Source organism: Callorhinchus milii, unplaced genomic scaffold (genome assembly GCF_018977255.1).
Source record: "Callorhinchus milii isolate IMCB2004 unplaced genomic scaffold, IMCB_Cmil_1.0 Scaffold17, whole genome shotgun sequence".
NCBI classification, from domain to species: Eukaryota; Metazoa; Chordata; class Chondrichthyes; order Chimaeriformes; family Callorhinchidae; genus Callorhinchus; species Callorhinchus milii.
Window position 1 is genome coordinate 14,683,251 of NW_024704758.1, and position 21,230 is coordinate 14,704,480.

The 21,230-nt window shown below is 41.9% G+C and overlaps 1 protein-coding gene across 1 annotated transcript in view; it reads left to right on the forward strand.

Annotated features, from left to right (window-relative positions):
- LOC103175107 (doublecortin domain-containing protein 1) overlaps positions 1-21,230 on the forward strand; it is a 56,980-nt gene that overhangs the window by 21,902 nt on the left and 13,848 nt on the right. The window contains exons 6-16 of the mRNA XM_007887870.2: positions 8,232-8,355; positions 11,246-11,424; positions 15,730-15,849; positions 16,710-16,926; positions 17,275-17,410; positions 17,976-18,156; positions 18,472-18,627; positions 18,770-18,970; positions 19,846-19,960; positions 20,289-20,459; positions 20,787-20,972. Of these exons, the coding sequence (XP_007886061.2) occupies positions 8,232-8,355; positions 11,246-11,424; positions 15,730-15,849; positions 16,710-16,926; positions 17,275-17,410; positions 17,976-18,156; positions 18,472-18,627; positions 18,770-18,970; positions 19,846-19,960; positions 20,289-20,459; positions 20,787-20,972 (1,786 nt within the window). The remainder of the gene's footprint in view (positions 1-8,231; positions 8,356-11,245; positions 11,425-15,729; positions 15,850-16,709; positions 16,927-17,274; positions 17,411-17,975; positions 18,157-18,471; positions 18,628-18,769; positions 18,971-19,845; positions 19,961-20,288; positions 20,460-20,786; positions 20,973-21,230) is intronic.

Genomic DNA, 21,230 nt, shown 5'->3' on the forward strand with positions numbered 1-21,230 from the left:
AACATTTACAATTCTAAAATCTTCCTGGTGGATGCTTCAATATGGGAACATTCTTTGGGTTAGATCAATTTCCACCACATTTGATCCATTTTATTATCATTGAGAGTACTCATTTATACATATTATTAGGCATTTTGTGAGTCATTAAGTCCATAGCAGTAAAATATACATAATTCATGAGTAAGATTCTCCTGATAACAGCCTTAAGAGCTTTGGGATGTCAGTTTGTGATCGAAGAGGCTCAGTATCTCACACATTTGTGTTGATATGAGTGACCCCAATAGTTTAGTGCCTAAGATAACAAACCGTGGCTTACAATTCAATCTCCCACTGGATGTGACATTCATTAGTTCAGTTCTTTCCTTTCCCCTATAGTGATGGCAAAGTCTCCTGAAAGCACATCAGTCCCACTGACTGTACATTACAACCCGACAGAGGAACAGACTCTGAGCTTAAGTAAACACATTTTTTTCTGGACTCACAGCAAATATTCTCTTTGATTTCTAGACACATACATACTTCACCAGTGGATGAAGATGAGATACATCCCTCCTATCTCTCTCCCCGCTTCTCCCACACTGTCTCTGTAAAGCACTTTGGGTCATTTTCCTGCTTGAAAAGCGCTATACAATTGCAAGTTCTTGTTATGACATTGTTTGTCAAAGAACCAACATCAAACTCACAACAAATGTAAAGCTTTCCAGTGACATTATCGCTTCATTTGTACTGCCAGAAGTGAAGCACCTTTGCTGCCAGTGCAATAAATAATAATAAATTATCTTTATATTTGTTATAGGGCTTTTAACATCGGGAGGACATCACAAAGAATTTCACAGGTTTACTGTGAAGTATAGTGACCGTGTACATTGTAGGCGAATAAGGCAGCCAATTTGCTCACGGCAACGTCCCACCAATTGTATCTGGGGGCTTGTTGGCCAAGATACGGTTCTTTGAGTAATACCTGCAAAAGTTAAGATTTAGTTATAGTGATTACACCAACCGCTGTGTATGTTTGCCTTACATTTGGATACACACGTAGCACATATAAGTCAAAATATTTTTTTTAGCCCCAAAAACTCACATTGGACTCATTATTCACAATCCATAAAATTGCCTGGGACTCATTGATGAACATCAAAAAAAAATTCTTATCATTGAAAGTAGAGACCAATATTTTCTGTCATTAAAAGCGATAGATACAAGAAGAGAATGTCTTCCATTAGACCGGCTTCTTCCAATTGCTTGGACACTAACCTACTGTATAATGATCCTGTAAATAAGCTTTAAATTCCATTCTGCCCACAGCATTATTATACAGCTCCAATCAACCACTAAAGCCTCACTTGATTCTTGCTAATACATTGCTAAAACGCTGCAGGAAGGCAGGTCACAAACTACACACGTGAATTAACTGTCTGGGTTTCTAAACCCCACCTATGCCAAGACTCGTTCACCTGCCAAATTCCCTTCCCAGCGGAATAACTTGTCAAGTGACCCACCATTGATTTGGATATCTTCAAGCTTTACTTGAATTATTTAATAATAATAATAATTCTTGCATTTGATATAGCACTTTTCATACCTTTTAGACATCTCAAAGCGTTTCACAGAATATACTGTAAAGTGAATTGATTGTATTTTTTTTGTGGGCGAAACACAGCAGCCAATGCGCACAGCAGCGTCCCACAAACAGTCATGGATTGAAATGACCAATTTGGTTATTTTTTTTCTTGAGGGATTATTATCAAGTGTGTGGAGTAAGGAAACTTGCCCAAGGTTTCGTCTTGCTGGGAATCTAACCCAGGTCTCTCTCACTTGCTAGGCAAGTGCTCTAACCACTGAGCTACAGGATTCTAAAGCTTATTTACAGGATCATTACACAGTAGGTTAGTGTCCAAGCAATTGGCTTTTACTGCAGCAAGTCGTATAGTAGAAAACTGTGGCTTACCAATTTCTCCCGAGGCACCCATGACTCCATCTTAACTCAGTGGAACCGAATATCAAGCTCTCTGGTATCACGCTAAAAGCCCATCTGTTATTTGTCGTGCGTTGCAGAATCTTATTTCTTTAGTTAGGCCTATTGAGGTTTTTTGATATGCAGCATAGCCGACTGTGTCTGTCTCTGAGAGATCCCCTGAGTAACTTTTTTTCTCTTTGAAATTCCTTTTGATTTGATTTTGGTCAGCTGGGTGTCTGAACACATACAGAAACCCATCACCGTGCGTAAGAGTATCCAAACGAAACGGAGACTTCCACGCTTCCCACCTACACAGGGAAATTTCACAGATAGATTAATTGATTAATTTCCATTAACAAACATAAAACACACATAAGGGGGCCAACTGGAATTATCTTCTTGCAAGCACGGGGAAGCGAGTGGCAAAGTGATAGAATAATAAGGGATTCATTATTAACACCAACATCATAAAGAACAACTGAAAGATCTTGATCTATCATTCTGTGCTGTGTGTGCGTTATCGTGCTTATATTTCACCCACAAAATACATAGGAATATGCACAGATTATTATTATTATTATAATGTTACATAATGCGGCTCTTGTTACTTCTGATGCTGTTGACTTCCTATCCACCCCATTCCACAGGTATGCAGCAAACAGACCCATATGCTATCATATTTTTCCACCCATTGCCTTTGGAACCATTCACTCTTGAGATGCTGTGTCTCATCACTGTGAGAGCTATTATTGAACTGCTGGCAGTCTGGCACCTCACCAGCACCAGCGTTGTAAGAGAACCCAAATAGGAGGACTGTATGTCATCGTGTGGCATCCTTCTGCACTGTAAATTTCTATGAAACTTTTTTTTCATCACTAGTATTTTCGTAGCTTCCATTTAAGAGCATTAAATGTAAACCTCACAATTTTACATGTTGAGTTAACAGCAACTGGTGCATTTTAATGTATAGAATTTTTCCGCCCAGTATTACAATGACTTTGAAAACATAGATATATACACAGAGCATATATACAATACTTTTTATGTTTGTACGTTCAAAATGTTCCTGCAGAACAGCTGTAGAGTATTGAAGGGCTGACTTTTTCCATTACGTACTGCTCAATTAGTCTTTGTTGATCCGCATGATTCAGGTGAGATAGGAGCAAGATCGGATCCTCTTTTGCATAAAAATTAATCGGGAAAAAATGTAAATTGGTAAAATTTTACCTCTTTTTTTTTCCCCTCGGGATACCGTGACATGCTCGAGGCAGTAATCATCACAGCGTGGGGCCACATTGGATGCAGTACAAATGATCACATTTGTGTTGAATACTCACTCATTTAAATGTCATCCTTGATGGGACTGTACATCAGCAAAGGAAGAAAATAAACATCTAGCAGCTGAAGACAAGCAAATCAGTACACAATCTCTGAAGATGCTGTGATCTAATGCACAGAAATTGCCTTTTAATTACCCACATTTACTTTCACACTAGTAATTGTTTCAGTTTCGCGGAGAAAGTCCTGTAATTTGAAAGCTATTTGCAGATCAAACAAGAAACTGCAGCATTTCATACATCGGCACACTGAAAATATTTTATTGATTAGAGGGCTGGCACTGCTTTAAGACCAATGTTTTGGTCAAAGTAACTTTAATGACATAAAGCAGTGCAATTGATGAGTGCAATTGGATTTTAATAAAGCATTTTGCTTGGGATTCTTTCTATCAGGGTGGATCTTAACGCACAAGATTGCAAACCCAAATCTTTCCTGGCAGCACTGATACCTTTTACAATGTAATCTTCATCTGCCCCTGTTTACTTTAATTGAGGCTGGTACATTAGTTCTTGATAGCTGCCTTCACATTCAACACTTCCAGTGAGTGAGCGACAACGATTAGGACTCACGCGTGTCCTACAAAACGCTCACGTGGCCAATTCTGACAACTGGAGTGCAAGAGATTATATTGGAGGTCAATGGAGATATTTCAGAGGAGGGGGTCAATGTAGATTTGACCGTTTCTGAGGCGCTATTCTGTGTGAAGGGCGTTATGTAAATGCAAGTTGTTGTTGCTGTTGATTTCTTGCTGGGTTAAATTAAATCAGATGTGTGAGTACATGGAGCAAACTGAAAGGCTCTTTATTTACATCAGGCACATTAATTGGGAATGTGCATTGAAACACACATGTCTGTCATATTACTAACTCGGGGGAAAGGGGAAAAAACCACAAATGTATCAGATCGTTAGGCAGTCATATATCATTGCACTAAAAGTATTTTATTGATGGGACTGTACATCAGTCAGCATTGCGATTCTGTGTTTGTGTTTAGAGGATAACAAACTGACAGGGAATTACACCGGTTGCCACCAATGGCATCAGGCAAAATGTTTGTGCTGAACTTGAGGATTGTTAAGATTCACATGGACCAGACTTCAGTACCTGAGCTCCATTAGCACCAATGTGCCTGAAAACCAAGGCTTTGCAGTTCAGCTGCTGTATATGAGGTACAACCTTTCCACTTAACCTTTCCACCTTGGGACGTCCTCCCGATGTGAAAGATGCTATACAAATGTAATCTTGTTGTTGTAAATCCTAGGCGAGTGAAGTCTCTGCTTAAAGAGCAAAGGTCTTAAATATTGATGCAGGGGAAATCTCGCCGTTTCAGCAGCTACTTTTTAACTAAATTACATTTCGTGTTCTGTGAAGCGCTTTGAGACGTCTTGAAAGCGTGATAAGGCGCTATATCAAGTGCAAGGATTATTATTATTATTACTCAGCAGTCATGATGACTCCGAAAGGGAACAGGACAAGTAAGGTTGGAGATTGAAATAATTGTGAAAGAACTGGGGAGGGAACCTCTTCCAAATCGTTGATTGAACGGTGTATTGAAATTGCTTTGTTCCACTCCTGATCTAAGACTCGGTGAGGTGACTGGATGTGAAGTGAAACATCGTCCAATCCCAACCGCCACAATCTTCCTAGTTAAAATCAAAAGTTAAAATAAACTATAGCCCCTTTACAACGTGTAGAGAGAGGTACATCATGAAAACCCAAGGGTGAAGGATTTCTGTCCCATGAATGGTCTGATCTGATAACTCATTAGGGGAAGTGAATTATGGTCAGTATGAGTATGAGCGGGATCTAAATCATATCCCATGGGTTTTTCGCAATGTATTTCTGTTTGCGCCATGCATTAAAAATGAATTAGATAAAGTTAATTAGGTGCAGAGGTAAAGAGGACAAGTTTAATGGCTCGCTCTATTCCTCTGTGGTTTGCTTCCAGTCCAGCTGGAGGCAGTACAAGTGCTCACAGGGCTCTTGTAGGTTCAGAATGTGGGTTCAGAATGATTGTGCTTTGGGCTTTCTCTTTAAATGAGTTTTCAAAGCTAAAAAAAATAACTCCCAGTAAATAGAGCATGATGTGATGTTATCTCCGTGAAATGTGATTTTTTTTAATAGAAATGACATTATCACGTATGATCTTCCAGATATACTGCAGAAAATGCAAAGTGCCATTTCAGTGGATTCCTCACGAAAAGGGAATCAAGATAAACCACCGCCCTTTCTAAATTCATAGTCATGGAACGTGAATCATTACCAGTTAGCCACCCTCTTTATCCAGCCAATAACTAAAATCGATCTCACTGTTTTTACGCACAAGTTTGTGTAGTATTTATCCTTAATGATACCTTTCTAACAGGTGATTAAGCGTGACTGAAAAATATCTATATACATATATCTATATGTATCGCTACGCAGTAGTTATCTAAGGTGCGGACTTCAATGTTTGACTCATCCTCGTGTTCGGCTATTTAATTACATTAGTTGGCAAAAACATTCTAAACTTATTATTGTTATTTCCAGTGATACAGTAAGTCCCATACTAATTTGTGTTGATGGTGATGGTAAGGCTAATTACTAGCCAGCAGCTGCCTGCAAACATGTGTGATATTATCATATAAATTCTTTGACAAATAGAATTGTAACGGCAAGGTAAAGCATTTAGAAATTCAAAGTGAATTTGCTTCATACAATAGATTGCACAGAAGCACACCCTGCAGCTCCAAATATATTACCTAAGTCGTCAGGAGGAACTACAGTAGCATCCTATATCCTATTATAGACAGTCACAGTGCATGTTCAACTTGACACCAATTAGAATGGTTGACTAGATATTAAAGAGGAACTGATTCCTGTTTAAACCATTGGAGTGGGACTGGGTGGCTGTGCTAAAGAGTTAGCACAGTCTGACCTTTCACCTCTGGAATCTGAGTTTAAATAAATAATAATAAGATAATAATCCTTGCATTTGATACAGAGCCTCATCAAGTCTTCTAAATGTCTCAAAGCGCTTCACGGAAAATACTGTAACGTGAATCGACTATATATTTTGTGGGCGAAACAAAACTTGGCAGCCAATTGCGCACAGATCCAGCGTAAACTGATATTGTAAAACATTTTGGGTTTCCATTGTGAAGTGTCTCACTGATGTCAAGATCTCCCACTTCCCAAAGTGCATGTCAAAGCTCCTGCACTGCCACTACTGTGGGAGAAGGCATTTGAAATTGATGGAAAAAAATGAGGGGTCTTGTTTTCAATAGCCTGAACTGACCAACAATGTATATTTTGCAAACAGGAAAATGCTTCATGTGTGATTCGGGCTGACATCTCGGATATTAAAAATCAGTGATTGAAAATTTAGTGTTTGATTCAAGTTGCAAAAAGGCTGTATTTTTTGTGTTGTAAGTCAGAGTGTTTTTCACAGATTTTTAGTCCAATTACCACTGAGTCAGATTTGACCAGTTAAATGTCATCAGTCCATCAAGTCCATTAAAAATGATGCACATTAGCTTTCACATTAATGTAAGCTCGATTCCTTTGCGCACGACCGCACACTGATACTGTATAGTGCTGCAGCTCTTCTTCCCTCTCTGTCTCCTCTTTAGCCATCGTGGAATTCAAACGATAATTTTACAAAGCTTTTTGACGTACAGTAATTATAGCTGCTTTCACGTGTTCCAGCCTTGACTTCTTCACACTTGTTGAGCAACTGTTCATTCTGTTGATTTAAACAGCAATTAGAAAAATGGCATTCTAATGTCCAAAAAATGGGATATTTGGGTAATCTCTGGTTCAATATGTTTGAAGCGTGATGGTCAAAATAAAATAGCAAAGGAGGAGGGGTGTGCTGACAGACGAGCTATTTTTTAAAAGAGCAATACTGGCCCCTTGTGGTCACATATCTCCAGTCATTCATTATAAACTAAGTCTGCACAATTCTTTGGTGGTCAATAAATGTACTGATGAGCTTGTTGGGCACATCCAACATCAGGGTCGTTGGTAAATTTAGTGACCTGAGCTCTGAGCTTAGCGTGGTAAGTTCCCCGTCATAAGCTAAACGCCACCGAAGTTTTAGTAAGTTTCCCGATCTGTGAATAAAAATAGGGACTTCAGCCGCTATGGTTGGTTAAGATACGAATGCTCGGAGATCATTATACACTGAGGAAATAAAAATTGATTGAGATTTCATCATGGGGGGGTCTTGCAGCCATGCTCAAACCTGCCCTCTAGAAACTCTTGACAGTGATAAGTAGCACAAACCCCACTGATTTTTCCTGCCAGTAATTTTTGGCAATCTGTATGGTTTGGACGTTCACTGGCTAAACTCACTGAGCCTGAATTCCAGAGCCCAGAATTCTTCTTGGTTTAATTCAGAGCTCGACCCCATGAGCCACAGGCAGGGCAGTTGTCTAAAGGATAGAGAATTAAGGGATATGGGGATAAGGTGGGCAAATGGAATTAGGTTAGAAGATCAGCCATGATCTTATTAAATGGTGGGGCACAGGCTCAAGGGGCCGAATGGCCTACTCCTGCTCCGACGTCTTATGGTCTTTTGGTCTTATGGTCAATATCCAGGTTGAAGAGTGGTGGAGAAAGGAAGTAAGTTAAGTTAAGAAGAAGCGGTTGGCTAAGAACAAGCTTGGGATTCCACACTCCGAAGCTTGTAAGCTTTCTCAATAACAGATGATACCCTGTGCATTGTTGCCTAAACATCAGTGCTATTAAAAAAACGTTACTAGTTATTACTTGTTCTTTCCTGTCTGTTCCAATGAAGTTGTTTTTAAGATTCCGAGGGCAGGATGGTTCCACGTGACGGTCTTGAAATATAACGCTGATAGATATTTACAGTATTTTTTTCACATTCTCAGATGAAATTTGTTTTTTTGATTTTTTTTGCGCTTGGTTAAAAAAACACATTATTGTTTCATTAGATGGGCCATAAAACACGAAGGAATCACAAAACCTGGACAATGGAAACACTCAGTAGTGGAGAATCCGCTTTGGAACAAGTTAACTTACATGTGGCCTATGTTACCAGATGGCAATTTGAATGAGGTAAGGATATGGGGAAAGAGCGGGGGAGTGGGACTAGTTGGGTCGCTCTTCCAAAGAGCTGGCACAGGCACGATGGGCCGAATGGCCTCCTTCTGTTCTGTAATATTCTCTAATACTATAATAACACTCCTCTGATGAGCACTTAGCATACAGCTTTTCTTGGTGGATTTTTCATTATAATACATAGAAACCCAACAACTGTACTCCTCCAGGCAAGAATGTATTAGTTCAAGCGTCTCAAAAATGTAGGGTAAACAATATCATAAGCCAAAGACTTAGAATAATGCTCGGAATGTCTTTTCAGTACCTGAGCAATAGAGAACTTATGCACTGCACGGATTGCACTATCCTCTTGCACAGTTGTGTTGTTTGGGAGACAGTGCACACACAGACACAAAGCCAATGTTTCCTCGGGCTGGTCCCGCTGTTGCTCTGAATGGTATTTATCTTGATGGGTTGGTTCCCGGCTGGGTACTGGGGACATTCTGGTCCAAGTTGAGTTCCTGCAAGAAAAACCTGCATCGCAACCTCCAGAGCCACCACATTGGACGCTTTAGGAGATGTTTGCTTCAGGGCAACAGATACAACATTTATCTGTTGCAATGTGAATCTCTTTCTTCAATGCAGAGTTCATATGTTTATCAGCCTGGATATTGCTGGAGGTACAAATGCATTAAAGGTCCAGTTTTGGCTGAACAAACAGCAATATGCAGCATAACAATATCTCCAAATGCTGTAGCTTGGACACATTTCTTACATTAAGATGCACTGGCTCTGCACTAATGTTCTCCTTTACAACATAACCTAGAAAATACTGTGTCGACTTTTTATTGAATTAGACAGCTGGGATTCAGTCACCTGAGGGTGGTTGGGGGGAGGGGGGGTGGGGGAGAGAAATTCCACCTGGATCTAGATTTGCTCCGTTAACATAGCATTTCAGAGTGTTCGGCGTTAGGCAAATTATTGAATTTAGTCTTAACCTGGAAGTGGGTTTTCAGAATCAATTAATCTTTTTTTTACACACGCAGTGATCATTGGATTAAGCCGAGTGTCAAACCTGCACCAATGCATCACTGTTATCGCTGTTCTCACAGCATCCATTGAAAGTCACTAGTGCCCAAAGCTATCAGGGTTGAAGAGGAGGTTCTTTCACCGTTGTGAGCCTCGTAACCACAGCACAGAACTATTCAATAAGACTTTCAGGAAGAATGACATCCCCTCCACCCCACCCCCCCGTAGAGTATCAGTACCAGAATACTATCCAAAGACTTCTTGCTTCAACTATAATAAACAATAATAATCCTTCCATTTGATATAGCGCCTTATCACGTCTTCGAGACGTCTCAAAGCGCTACGCAGAATGTAAAGTGTGGTGACTGGGCATTTAGTGGGTGAAACCCGGCAGCCAATTGCGCCACACAACTATAATAACACTGAGCCACTGCATTGGTAAGAATCCTGAGCAGAGAGCTTGTTGTTTGTGGAAGGCTCGGTGTACACAGAGGCCGCTGAACGTGCCAAGATATAACACGACAAGCATTTGCCACTGTACATCACTGATGTTCATGATGCTGGCATCATGTAACACAACAGCAAAATGATTACATGGGTGCATGCTAACAGAATTTCTAGGCAGACAAAGTAGCTCATCATTTTAAAGGACTTGTTCAGAGCTACACGTGTACACTGTCACAAACATGAGCCCTGTGGCTTGAAGCTGCCGTGTAGTTTGGTAAACGAGGTGACAGATGCTAATGGAAGCAGGCAAGCAGAAAATGTGGGTAAAGAACAGTGACACGACTGTTGTGACAAATAGGAGATAATGTGACGAGGAGCGTCTGTGTTTGTGGTAAACATTTGTTATTCTTCTCAACACCGTTCTCATTATGGTGATGGAATCAAATCTCCCTGCTCCGTGATTGAGGCATGTTGTGGGCATCATTACTTCACGTTTGGTAGATAAAGGACTGATTCACGGTGTCAGGAAGGTGCATTGCAGTGAGCTACTGTTTTAGTGACACGTGTAGCCCTGTGTTACATCCTGCTCTGTATTGTAGTCACCCTTTTACTCTAATGCGACTCCTTAATGCATCGTTCCTTTTTACACTGAACTTTTATCACAAATTCCGTGTAACTCTTGCATTGAATTGACACCTAAAAAGTGTCACTGTTCCCCCTGTACCATCCTCCACCTCACAGGTTTAAAAATAACAATAGTAATAATAATAATAATAACAGACCTTTGATTTGCCCTTTTTGCCCACAAAAAATACAGTCAATTCACTCTACAGTCTAGATTGTGAAGCTCTTTGAGATGCCTCGAAGACATGATAAGGCGCTGTATCAAATACAAGGATTATTATTATTTTTATCATTAAGCACCTTGTCATTGAAACATCTCAAAGCCTCTCACAGGGTTTCACTGTATATAAAGTAGTGAAAATGTTTTGAATTTTTGGTGAAACAACAACAAAATCACCTTTGTAAAGTGCCTTTCACATCGGGAGGACATCCCAAGGCGCTGGACAGTCAGTGTTTTGGACCCGAGCTGGGGATCAAGATCGGGGAAGGTGAAGGGCAGGGGGAAAGGAGGGTGATCGTAGGCACGGTCGAAGAGGAGGGTCTTGAGACAGGTCTTGAAGGAGGCGAGGGAGTGGGTGAGGCGGAGGGACTGCAGGATGGAGTTCCAGAGGGTGGGGGCAGAGTGGCTGAAGGCCAGCCCGACAATGCTGGGGCAGGCAAGGCGGGGGACATGAAGCCCGCTGAACGGAGTTGAGTGGGCAGGTTGGTAGGGAGTTGGTAGGGAGAAGGTCTCAGAGGTGGGGTGGGGGGAGCAAGGCCATAAAAACAAAAGTCATGCTAAACTATGGCTCTCATCTTTATCTACTAGAACTTTGAGTGGCCGATTGAAGGCTCCCTCCTCCCCAATGTGCCCTCCCTGAAAATGCCAGCCATGAAGTGGCGGGAAATCGAGAACAAGCCTGTGAGGGTTCTGAGGAACGGACACCAGGACAAGTCCAAGGCAGTAACTGTTACAGGACCGGATATCATAAACATTCTCAAGAAAACGTAAGGCGGCACAATATCACTTTTACTCGTGTCTTGGGTACCGCATAACAGAGTGGAGGGAGCAAGTAGGAGCTTTAAATGACAAACCTTTCTACCTCACCAAGATTTCGCGCTCCCCAATTGTCGCTGTTTGATTCTATTTTCTTAATAAGAAATTTTCAACCGTTTAAGGCCAGATGTTCTAGCATACATAACCGATAAAACAAACTTCTACCCAACTGGGGCATGTCTGCCTTTGTGATGTGCCGTGAAAAAATAAAACGGATTAAAACTTTTTGTTTTTGAAAAGCAAGGCTTTGGCAATCCTTCAACTAACATGAACAGCAAGTCACAAGTAGATGTATCTCTTGTAATAATAACCGTACGATTGGGGACAGAGGTAATCTTTAAACAACTAAGTCTCCCTGTGTCAGATAATGTCTCACATTACTTTGCAAAGACAATGGGAGATGCCAGACAGAGTGGTCAGGAAGGTTTAGTTTGAGAATATTGACAAAAAGCCACAGGTCAGACATGGTTTCAAGAGGTTTTTAAGGCAGGGAAAGAAGAAAAGGTATAGGAGGAGGTTATTTTAGGAAAGATGATAATAATAACAATAATAATAATCATTGCAATTGATATAGCACCTTCTCAAAACGCCTTCACAGAATATAGTGTAAAGTGGAATGACTGTGTACTTTGTGTACGATTGCCAGAGAGTATTATTATTGTTGTTATTGTTAGAGTGGAAGCACATGTTTGACGGCTCAGCCACTGAAGGTGGGATAGAGGGGGTGAGGAACTCACGGTAGCCCAGTGTTGGAGAAGAGACGGAAAGTGAGGGCAGGGGAATGTGGCTGGAGGAAATGACAGAGGAAGGAAGGCTCAGGCAAGGTCATGGCATGACTGAGGATGGAGCTCCCTGCGTCTCGATTGCAGCTTCCGACAGCACTTTCGCTTACTCTCCGATCCTCAGACCATCCCCAGCTTGGCAGCGAACGTGTGCGTGAAAAGTGTCTGAAAGCTGGTGTGAACGTGCAGAGTAGCTGGATTAGGAGACTGTAAGAAACAAGCAGGAGTCGGTGCTGCCGTGCCTGTTGGAAACCCCGTTCAACCCTGACCTGAAAAGCCCACAGCCACATTTTGAGAGTTGTCTGATTTCAATCAATTAGTGTGTTAATTACTGGTTGAGCCCTACTTCTGTTTTTTTTAGTGGCAGCCACGTAACCGACTGTCACTTTCTGTTCCTCGGTCTCAAAAGGCACAAGGAAACGATGAGACAGGAGTTGCAAATTACAGCTGGTATACTGAGTCCATTCACTGTAGACAGTAAACACGACAGTGGCCAAAATTATCAAACACTGTCCCACTGTGACGACTGGCACAGCCCCTGGCAACAGTGGACTAAATCTCCATCCAGCAGGCTGGCTTTGCATGCTTGTTGTTGTTCACAGTTACCCTTATGCACGACATTCTCGTACCTCCGTGGACAGCCTGGGCTGAAATTCCTCCTGTTCCCCCATGGTTAGAGCATTCGCCTCGCAAACCAGAGGACCTGGTTTTGATTCCCGGGCAGGGCGAAACATTGGGCAGGTTTCCTTACTCCACACGCCTCTGTTTCCCTAGCAGTAAGTAGGAACCCGGTTGTTAGTTGATTGGAGGATCGCTTTTCTGGGGGTAATAATTGCTTCAAAAAAAAGTTAATGATAATAATAACTTGGTCACTCAATCCACCACTGTTTGTGGGGACGCTGTTGTGCGCAATTGGCTGCCGTGTTTCGTCCACAAAATATACAGTCAATTCACTTTACAGTATATTCTGTGAAGCGCTTTGAGACGTCTCGAAGATGTGATAAGGCGCTGTATCAAATGCAAGGATTATTATTCTTATATTATATCCACACTCAGACTCCTGCTCCACCAGACCACGAGTGGTTATTTCAGTCACGCAGGCAGATATTTTCATCTTCTTTCAGCCAAGCAGCTATTTCAGAAGTGTTTCCTTTCCAAGCACATCAAAACCAACTTAATTTTTATACAATGGCTTCAAATGTTCACAAGCATATCGCCCTTAATAACAGCTGAACTATGACTGTAAAATTGGCAGAGGATTGAGAGCCCACACTACTTACTAACTAGCAATTCAACTAAGAATTCTAGCAACGTACAACTCTGAAATTAAAAATATTAATACTTCATGTGACCTATGAATCATTTTCAGCTTGATCTCCCGAATGTGCTTTTTTTCTCGCTCCCTTTCCCCCATCTGAAAATTACCAAGCTGAACCAAAGTACATTGTGTTATAATGCAATGAGGTGTTAAAATACATAGATGCCATTCCCTCGAATAGCTGAACGAGCTGATTATTCAGTGAGCAGCTGAGCTATTCAGACCCACCCAAAGAATCACAGGTTTCAATCTCTGGACTTGCGTTGGCTCAGTTGATCTTAGAATGGACACCAGTAAACACTGCGATTGGGTCCAGCGCTGCTGGGTCGATGGTGATCCTTGGGGTGGGCTTTGCATTGCTCTCCGATAACTCGAGTTGAATATCCGTAGGTCAGTTGCTGTCTTGGCTCACAGCATGGATAATGGTCATTTGATCCCTGTTGCAGCCAAGCCCACTGATGTGCTCACCAAACATCCAAACAAGTGCAGTATTTAGGCACAGAATCGTGCATTAACGATTAAGAATTTGCTCATTGCCTCCTCCAAATGACCTGGCTGAGATTGAGAACTCACTGTGAATAAAGCAGGTTCCTATGAATGCAGAGTTCATCAGTTCTCTTTGTGAATGCGTTACATAGCGTAACATGTTACGTTAGTCCTAAATCCTAGTCCTAAGAGAATGTTAATAGCAATAGCAAGATTAAACTTTCAATTCGCACGGTTTAAAATTGAAAGTTTCTCAGCGTTAATGAAAGTGCCTGCATTCTCGGTGGCTGAACAATTGTTCTAAGGTGTCCACATTCTCAAATTAGATTCATCCAGCATCCAGAGGACAGGCTGTTTTGTAAGCAGACTGCAAAAATGCTAATGTCAAAATTACTCCATAAAGTAAAGCCAAGCCTGAAATTGAAATCTCCGATGCATGCATTTAATATATAATGCATTATTAATAGATCCTGGGATGGCTAAAACCTCCAACTATTTTCAATGCACTTTAACACACAACAGATCATTTACATGTCCAGTCAAGTAAACACAACTACTGCACATTTTTATTTTGCTGCCACTGCCTTGGCCAGGATTGATGCCTCAGATATCATGAAGCCATTCCATTATTTTCATTAATTCACACTGTGTCAATCCGATCTTCTAAATGGACTTCATCCTTCCTCTTCTGACTTCAAAGTCCTTTTTCATCACATCATGGTGTGCCAAGGAGGAAACAAAGGCTGCGTTACTATTTTGGTCTTGAGAAAACATCCGAGAGTGCGAACACATTGTTATTCCTTCTTTCTTTTTGTGCTCAGGGGGCGAAGGCTGAAGAAACTGCTGGAAAATAGATTTTGTAGTTAGGAGTTGTTCCAGCAGAGGGCATTTGTCAAGAGTTAGGAGCAAGAGACTGGGAGAGATAACCTTGGTGTATTTATTTCTTTGAACACGATTCGACCACTGTTAGCGCGTATAATAACAGGACATACTCAAGGCTAGAGGATTCAGGTTGCTTCAATGAACGTATATAATCCTTGCATTTGATACGGCGCTTTATCATGTTGTCGAGATGTCTCAAAACTCTTCACAGGATCTTCACTGTGAAGTGTAGAGACTGTATTTGTAGACAGCCGCAGCTTTTAACTTGCATACAGCAACATCCCAAAATAGCAATGAAGCAACTGACCAATTTGGACTGGGGATTGTTGGCCAGGACACTGGGAGAAATTCCCTGTTTTATACAGGTGATGCCCTTTTTACACAGTAATTTTGGAATATGTTGACCAGGAACACAGGCATGTGTACAAAAATGTTATGCAAAGCTTCATCTATGATCAATCTGTGATCCCTTTATTTACCCGGGTCAAGCACGTCTTGTGAAAATTCTCAATATATTTATAAGGTTTACAAGTCCCCATGTGGTTAGAACCCTTACGAAATGAGAGAGGAAATAGATGAAATTTCAGTCATATATTTTTAGGACTTCCCCAAAATGCTGAGCTATCCCTGATCACTGAAGAGAGGAAGAAAGTCCATAATGAAGTAGATTGAGTTTGGTTCCTGGAAAGAGCGGGTGCAACGGGCTGAGTGACTTTCCCCAAATGAATTTTCCCATTTTTTTTTCATGGTTCCACATTTTTGCTGCTGCTCTTTCCGCTTTCCAACAGGAGGATCCCAAGTGCTGGAAAACCACACCACAAACCCTCAGGGAGAGAGAAGAGGAAGGAAATGAGAGAGGACGGTGTAATTAAAGCCCACACCCTCGAGTTTAAGCAGTGTTTAGAGAGGTAATGCTCTTAAAGTGTTCTCCTCGGAGGATTGTGAAGTTAGATCTGATCCAAGCTTTTTTTTAAATTAACCCACAGCGAGCAAACATTTTCACCTGGGGGATAGTTTGTTTGAATGTGAGTTATTTCTGGTGTAGCAATTACAGTGATTGCTCTCCAGATGTTCCAGGCGACACAGCATTTTCTGAAAACGAAGCAACATAAGCAATGCTAACTCTATGTCTGGCTCTGTCTACCATTTATCCTGAGGACCAGGTACTCAAAACCTCGTTGCAATCACGACCTCGAGACAGTGGTGAAGCAGACAAGCCATCTGCTGCTCAGCGAATATCATTTAGAGTTTCAGTGTTCCTTAATATAAGTCCAGCTGCCCCTTTGCTTTAAGTCAAACAGTTTCTTCTGAATGTCCCACCAAAGCCTCCATTAATGTTGTGCGCCCCATCACATCCTCCTTCTCTGCCTTTAAATATTACTGCCCCTCATTACTGAGAGAATGGCACCAGCCCACTCCATTGCCACACACACCAGAATGTGCAGGGCTTGAATTTGCCATTTAGCCGTCTCCACAGTGAATTTATAACGATAATAATCTTGACATTTGGTATAACGCCTTTCACGTCACTCGGAGGAAGGTCTCAAAGCGCTTTGATTGCAAGTGGAGAGGACGCATTTCATGGTGTATTCTCTTCCGACTCACTTCTCTTAGGTTAGGGTTTGGGTTAGGGTTAAGGTTAGGGTTAGGGTTCTCCTATCAAAGTGTTGATTTCTTTCTCCCGGAAGGTTTCGTCCCTTTCTCTCTCAGGGTTTCTGACTGCCAATGTCCTGGTGGTGTACTGACTTGTGCTGACTTCTCGTTGCAGGTGTACCTGGGCGCTGGGACTGCCTTTCGCTGCTCGCAGACTGTTTGATGAGAAGGGAAAGGAAATCACTGTTCTGAAAGATCTACAAAGAGACCAGCTGGCAAGTTTAGGTCTCCCAAGTCACATTGTGTTTATGTGGATAGAGAGCAATACGCTATGTTACCCGTTGACTAGGTTAATTACAGGCAACAGTGCCTCAAGATTTTTAAATGCCGATGTTAAAGGACATAACTGGCTCATAAAGTCCAAAACAAGTCAATGTTTCAGTGTAATATTGGACGATTTCTCATGCAGTTCGTTCCTCACTAAGGAATCAGAGCAGGGGATTGACTGCCTTCGATAACTGGAAATAGGTCACGGCACAAACCATGGGAATTCAGCTTCTAAAGCAGATTCCATCACAGTCAAGTTACCTTCAGTCGGACTTGTTTCAAGTCTATTCGTTAAAATGTTGGCAATGAAACTCATTGGCCCTCTCACAATTTGAGCTGAACGGAAATCACTTTACTTTATCCCGGTGACTTCATCAAGAGTGATTTGACGAGGTTAGCCTGTGTTATTTCAGGTCTACGTGTCCTGCGGAGAGAGATGGACGGATCCTAAGCTGACCTTAGCTGAGCAGAAGAAACGACTTCACCTGAACAGCTTAGCTTCTGACATCGCCCTGATCCGCAGTTACTGCGCCATGCGTCATCCCGAAGGTGTATTAAACCTGTGTCCTCATCAAACAATTACTCCCAGTCACACACTTCAATAATTTCACTGAATCATAGCAATTATTTCAGCACAGTAGAAGGACAATTGGTCCACGGATGATAAAGATAATAATTATAATAATCCTTGCAATTTGATATAACGCTTCATCACATCGCCAAACTGCCTCAAAACGATCTGCAGGAGTTGATTGTTGAAGCCTGTTATTTGAGCCTGTTACTTGCTTGCTAGTTAGTTTGTTAGTTAGTTGGTCAATCATTCAGTCAGTCAGTCAGTCATCTACTGCATTTATGTAGAATTTCAAAATTTAGCAACTTCTTAAATACAGCCTTAAATTTGAAAACACTTTGAGGCCAGTTAAGAGTGAACTCAACAATTTGCCAACAAATTCTGGATGCCGTAAAAAATGCTCATATAAATAGAGTAAATCTGGATCCTGGTGAAATTTCTCCCTGTTGTCTTTGATATAAGAAGAACCGTTCTGACCTTGCAATTGTATTAAAGTATAAACAATGTCTTTGTTTGGTTTAACACATCCTTATTGTCGTGCAGGGTTGGTGCTGGAGGTTGTGGGTGGACTTGTAGCAGGAGCCAAGCTTACTTTGGCAGAATGCGCAGTGGCTATTGATCAAGGGGAAAGCCCTCCTGAAACAGATAAACCAGATCAACCTCACCAAGCGACCGGGGACAAGAAATGTAATGACGGGGATGGAAACATCTTCCACACCTTTCTGTAAGGAATCAAAACCCCTTCTTCCGGCCCTTGGATTGCCAAAAGCTTTTTTTTTAAATAGTTTTAGCTTTATCCATTTGCAAACATTGTCTTCATGGCCCAGTGAAAACATTGCACAAGCTGCTTCTTCTAAGACATAATAATAATAATCCTTTTGTTTGATATATCGTGTCTTTGAGACGTCTCAAAGCGCTTCATGTAAAGTAAATTGATTGGTTTTTTTTGTGGGCGAAACGCAGCAGCCAATCGCGCACAGCAGCGTCCCCACAAACAGTGATAGTGATGCTAAGGAAATGGTGTTTCTCCGTGTTGCAGTGACTCACATGCTCGAGCTCACCTGGCTCTTGAAGTTCAACCGAAAAATCACAGTTATCCCTGGGAGAGAAATTCCAAGCAAATAGACGAAGACGATATTGTGCAGGAGGAAGGTGGCGCTTATTTTACTAACGCTGAGCTCTACAATAAATACAGGTCACACCTCACTGTTTCTCTATAATTGGTTCTTAATGATTTGGTTGTACGTTTGCCTATGTTGCTGTTTTTTTATATATACCCAAAAACTACGAGTTTCACTCTAACTTGTGCAATTTATGTTTCTCCGCGGCCCTCACAGGCCCCAGCCCAAGGCCATCAAACACCAACAAATCCATCGGCAACAATTTGAGTTCAGAGACGGCTACATGGTAAACTGCAGCTGCCCTTGGCTTGTGGTGGGAGTCCCCGATCTGGAGATGCAGCCCAACACGGAGGTGGTGCTGGTGGAAAGGAAAGCTGATGAGGTCCATCATCGCTGGATACTGAGAGAGGAAGACAGGTAGCAACGTCAGAGAATACAAGTCAACATCCTTTGGGATCTGAAAGATGGTAACAAGGCAATCCCTTACATTTCAATTTAAATTCCCCCCAAAACCCCCCACTCAAAGGCTGCTGCGATGCATTGGAACAGACAGATTGTCCCCAGCACATGATTCAGACCGGTGGTATCCTCCTGAATCTCAACCACACCTGCACTCTGCATCTCGAAAGCATCAGAGGTATAAGTGGGATGGACCCGATGCATTCAGGTCAAATGGGGGCCACATTCACTGACTAGTGTTGCTGCTATCAGCTTTGGCACTTTTTACACTGATCCTTCTCTGTACAGAATGGGGTCAGACTGCGGTGAGTGTGACTGCGGGGAGGTGGCGGGAAAGAGGGGGTTATCTGTGGGACACTGTAGATCTTCAGCATCCCAGTCTTTCAAAGGAACGAGCGTTCTTTCATTGCTTTGTTTTCATTGCTTTAGAAAATTAATTATTAATATGAAATTTGTTTGGAGTTAATAAACCGGCGGCAAGATTCCTGCAGCGTCTATTTCCTGGTGCTATCAAAATAGAGCACAACTAACCACATGTTCCTGGTCAGGATTTCGGTTTGAGGGCTATGACTTTTTTTAAAAAAAAGACTTTTATAATAATCATAATTCTTGCATTTATATACATCGTCAAGAAATCTCATCGTGAAAGGTTCTGGGTCAAAATGTAGGGATTATTTTATTCTTACATATTCCCAGCAAGTCAGTCAATAAAATAGATGTTGTTTGTCATAAACTAGTCGTTTCGTCAAAGAGAATAGAAAGAATACATTTTTATCCTCTTTTTGTATGATAGTCAGGTTAATACTTAATGTTTGTGTCTTTTTTGTTAACAGGACCTTCCATTTGATGGGCAGCCCTGAGCTGGTGCTTGCAGTTTCAATGCCCCAAGTCAGAGCAGGTGATACTGAGAGCCCAATGGGAGGTCAACGTTGCTCAATAATTCTTCAGGTCAGCATTTCTCTGCATCAGGTCCACAACTGACTCATCTATGGACCACTATACCCTGAATCTCTGGAGCATTCTTCCTCTATCCCTCCGTCTTGACCCTTCCTTCCCTATCTTCAGGTTGCGCCTGAAGACCTTCCCCTTTGTCCCACAAACAATCGTGGATGGAGTGACCAAATTATTATTATTATTATTATTATTATTTTTCTGCAGGACTAAAAGATTTTACCGGTTCAATGTATTTGTAATGTTTGCGCAGCTGCCAATCATACCCAGTTCTGAGCTAACATTAACTCCGGGTGTAACATTATTGTTGTATACATCGCTGCAGAAGTATAAAGGATACAGCTATGGTGTCGCGAATCAGAAGTGGTGCTGGATTCCTGAGATGAATGTGCTGAATGCTTTCTATACCACCACGCTGGACCAAGAGATCACAGCCGCCAATCAGGCCTCTCTCTGCACCTTCTCCGTCTCCAGCACCGAGGAAATGGAACAGCCCGTGAGTGGCCATTCACTTTCACACACGCGCAGATATTCCCTGGTGTCGAGCAGGAGGACGTGTCCAAGCACTTCACGGGAATTACTGTAAAGCGCGGGGACTGTGTGTTCGGGGACTGTAGGTGAATACAGCTGATTTAGGTGTCCCACAGCCAAGCCCCACAAACAGCCATGACATGAACAAATTTTATTTGGACATGAACCCACAACCTTCTGACACAGATCAACAACACACCAAGGCATAATAGGCACAAAAGATTCACTGATTGAATGATTCGAAACGTGCCAACACAAGCACTTGTCTTACGCTGCTTTATTTCTGTTTTAGGGTTACTATTTCACAGAGTCTGGGAAGAAGCAGTGGATCACAGTCTGCTTGGCTTGTGCCAAGGTCCTGAGGGGAAAGATTGCGATGACAAAATTGCCTGCAGGGATCTCATTCATTTGTGCCACTGGCTGTAAAGCGAGTCCGCTGGAAGAAACAGGACCTTTTAAGTGCCTGAGTGTAGCAAAAGTAAGCTGTTCTTTACTTATGGGCTAATTTGTTTTTCAAACAAAAGCTAGGCCCATTCTTCCAGCTCTCAGCTGAAGGAAGGATGAATGGAGGGGACGGGCAATAGAAGGTGGATTACAGACAGGAAATGGTGGAGTCGCACTTAACTCAGCCATGTTGATCTGCAGTTAGCTCATTAAACCTATGGCTCCCTTTGCGGGAACGCTAAAGAAGGATCAGGTACGAGGGTAATTCACCACATTCCTTTGATAATCAAGC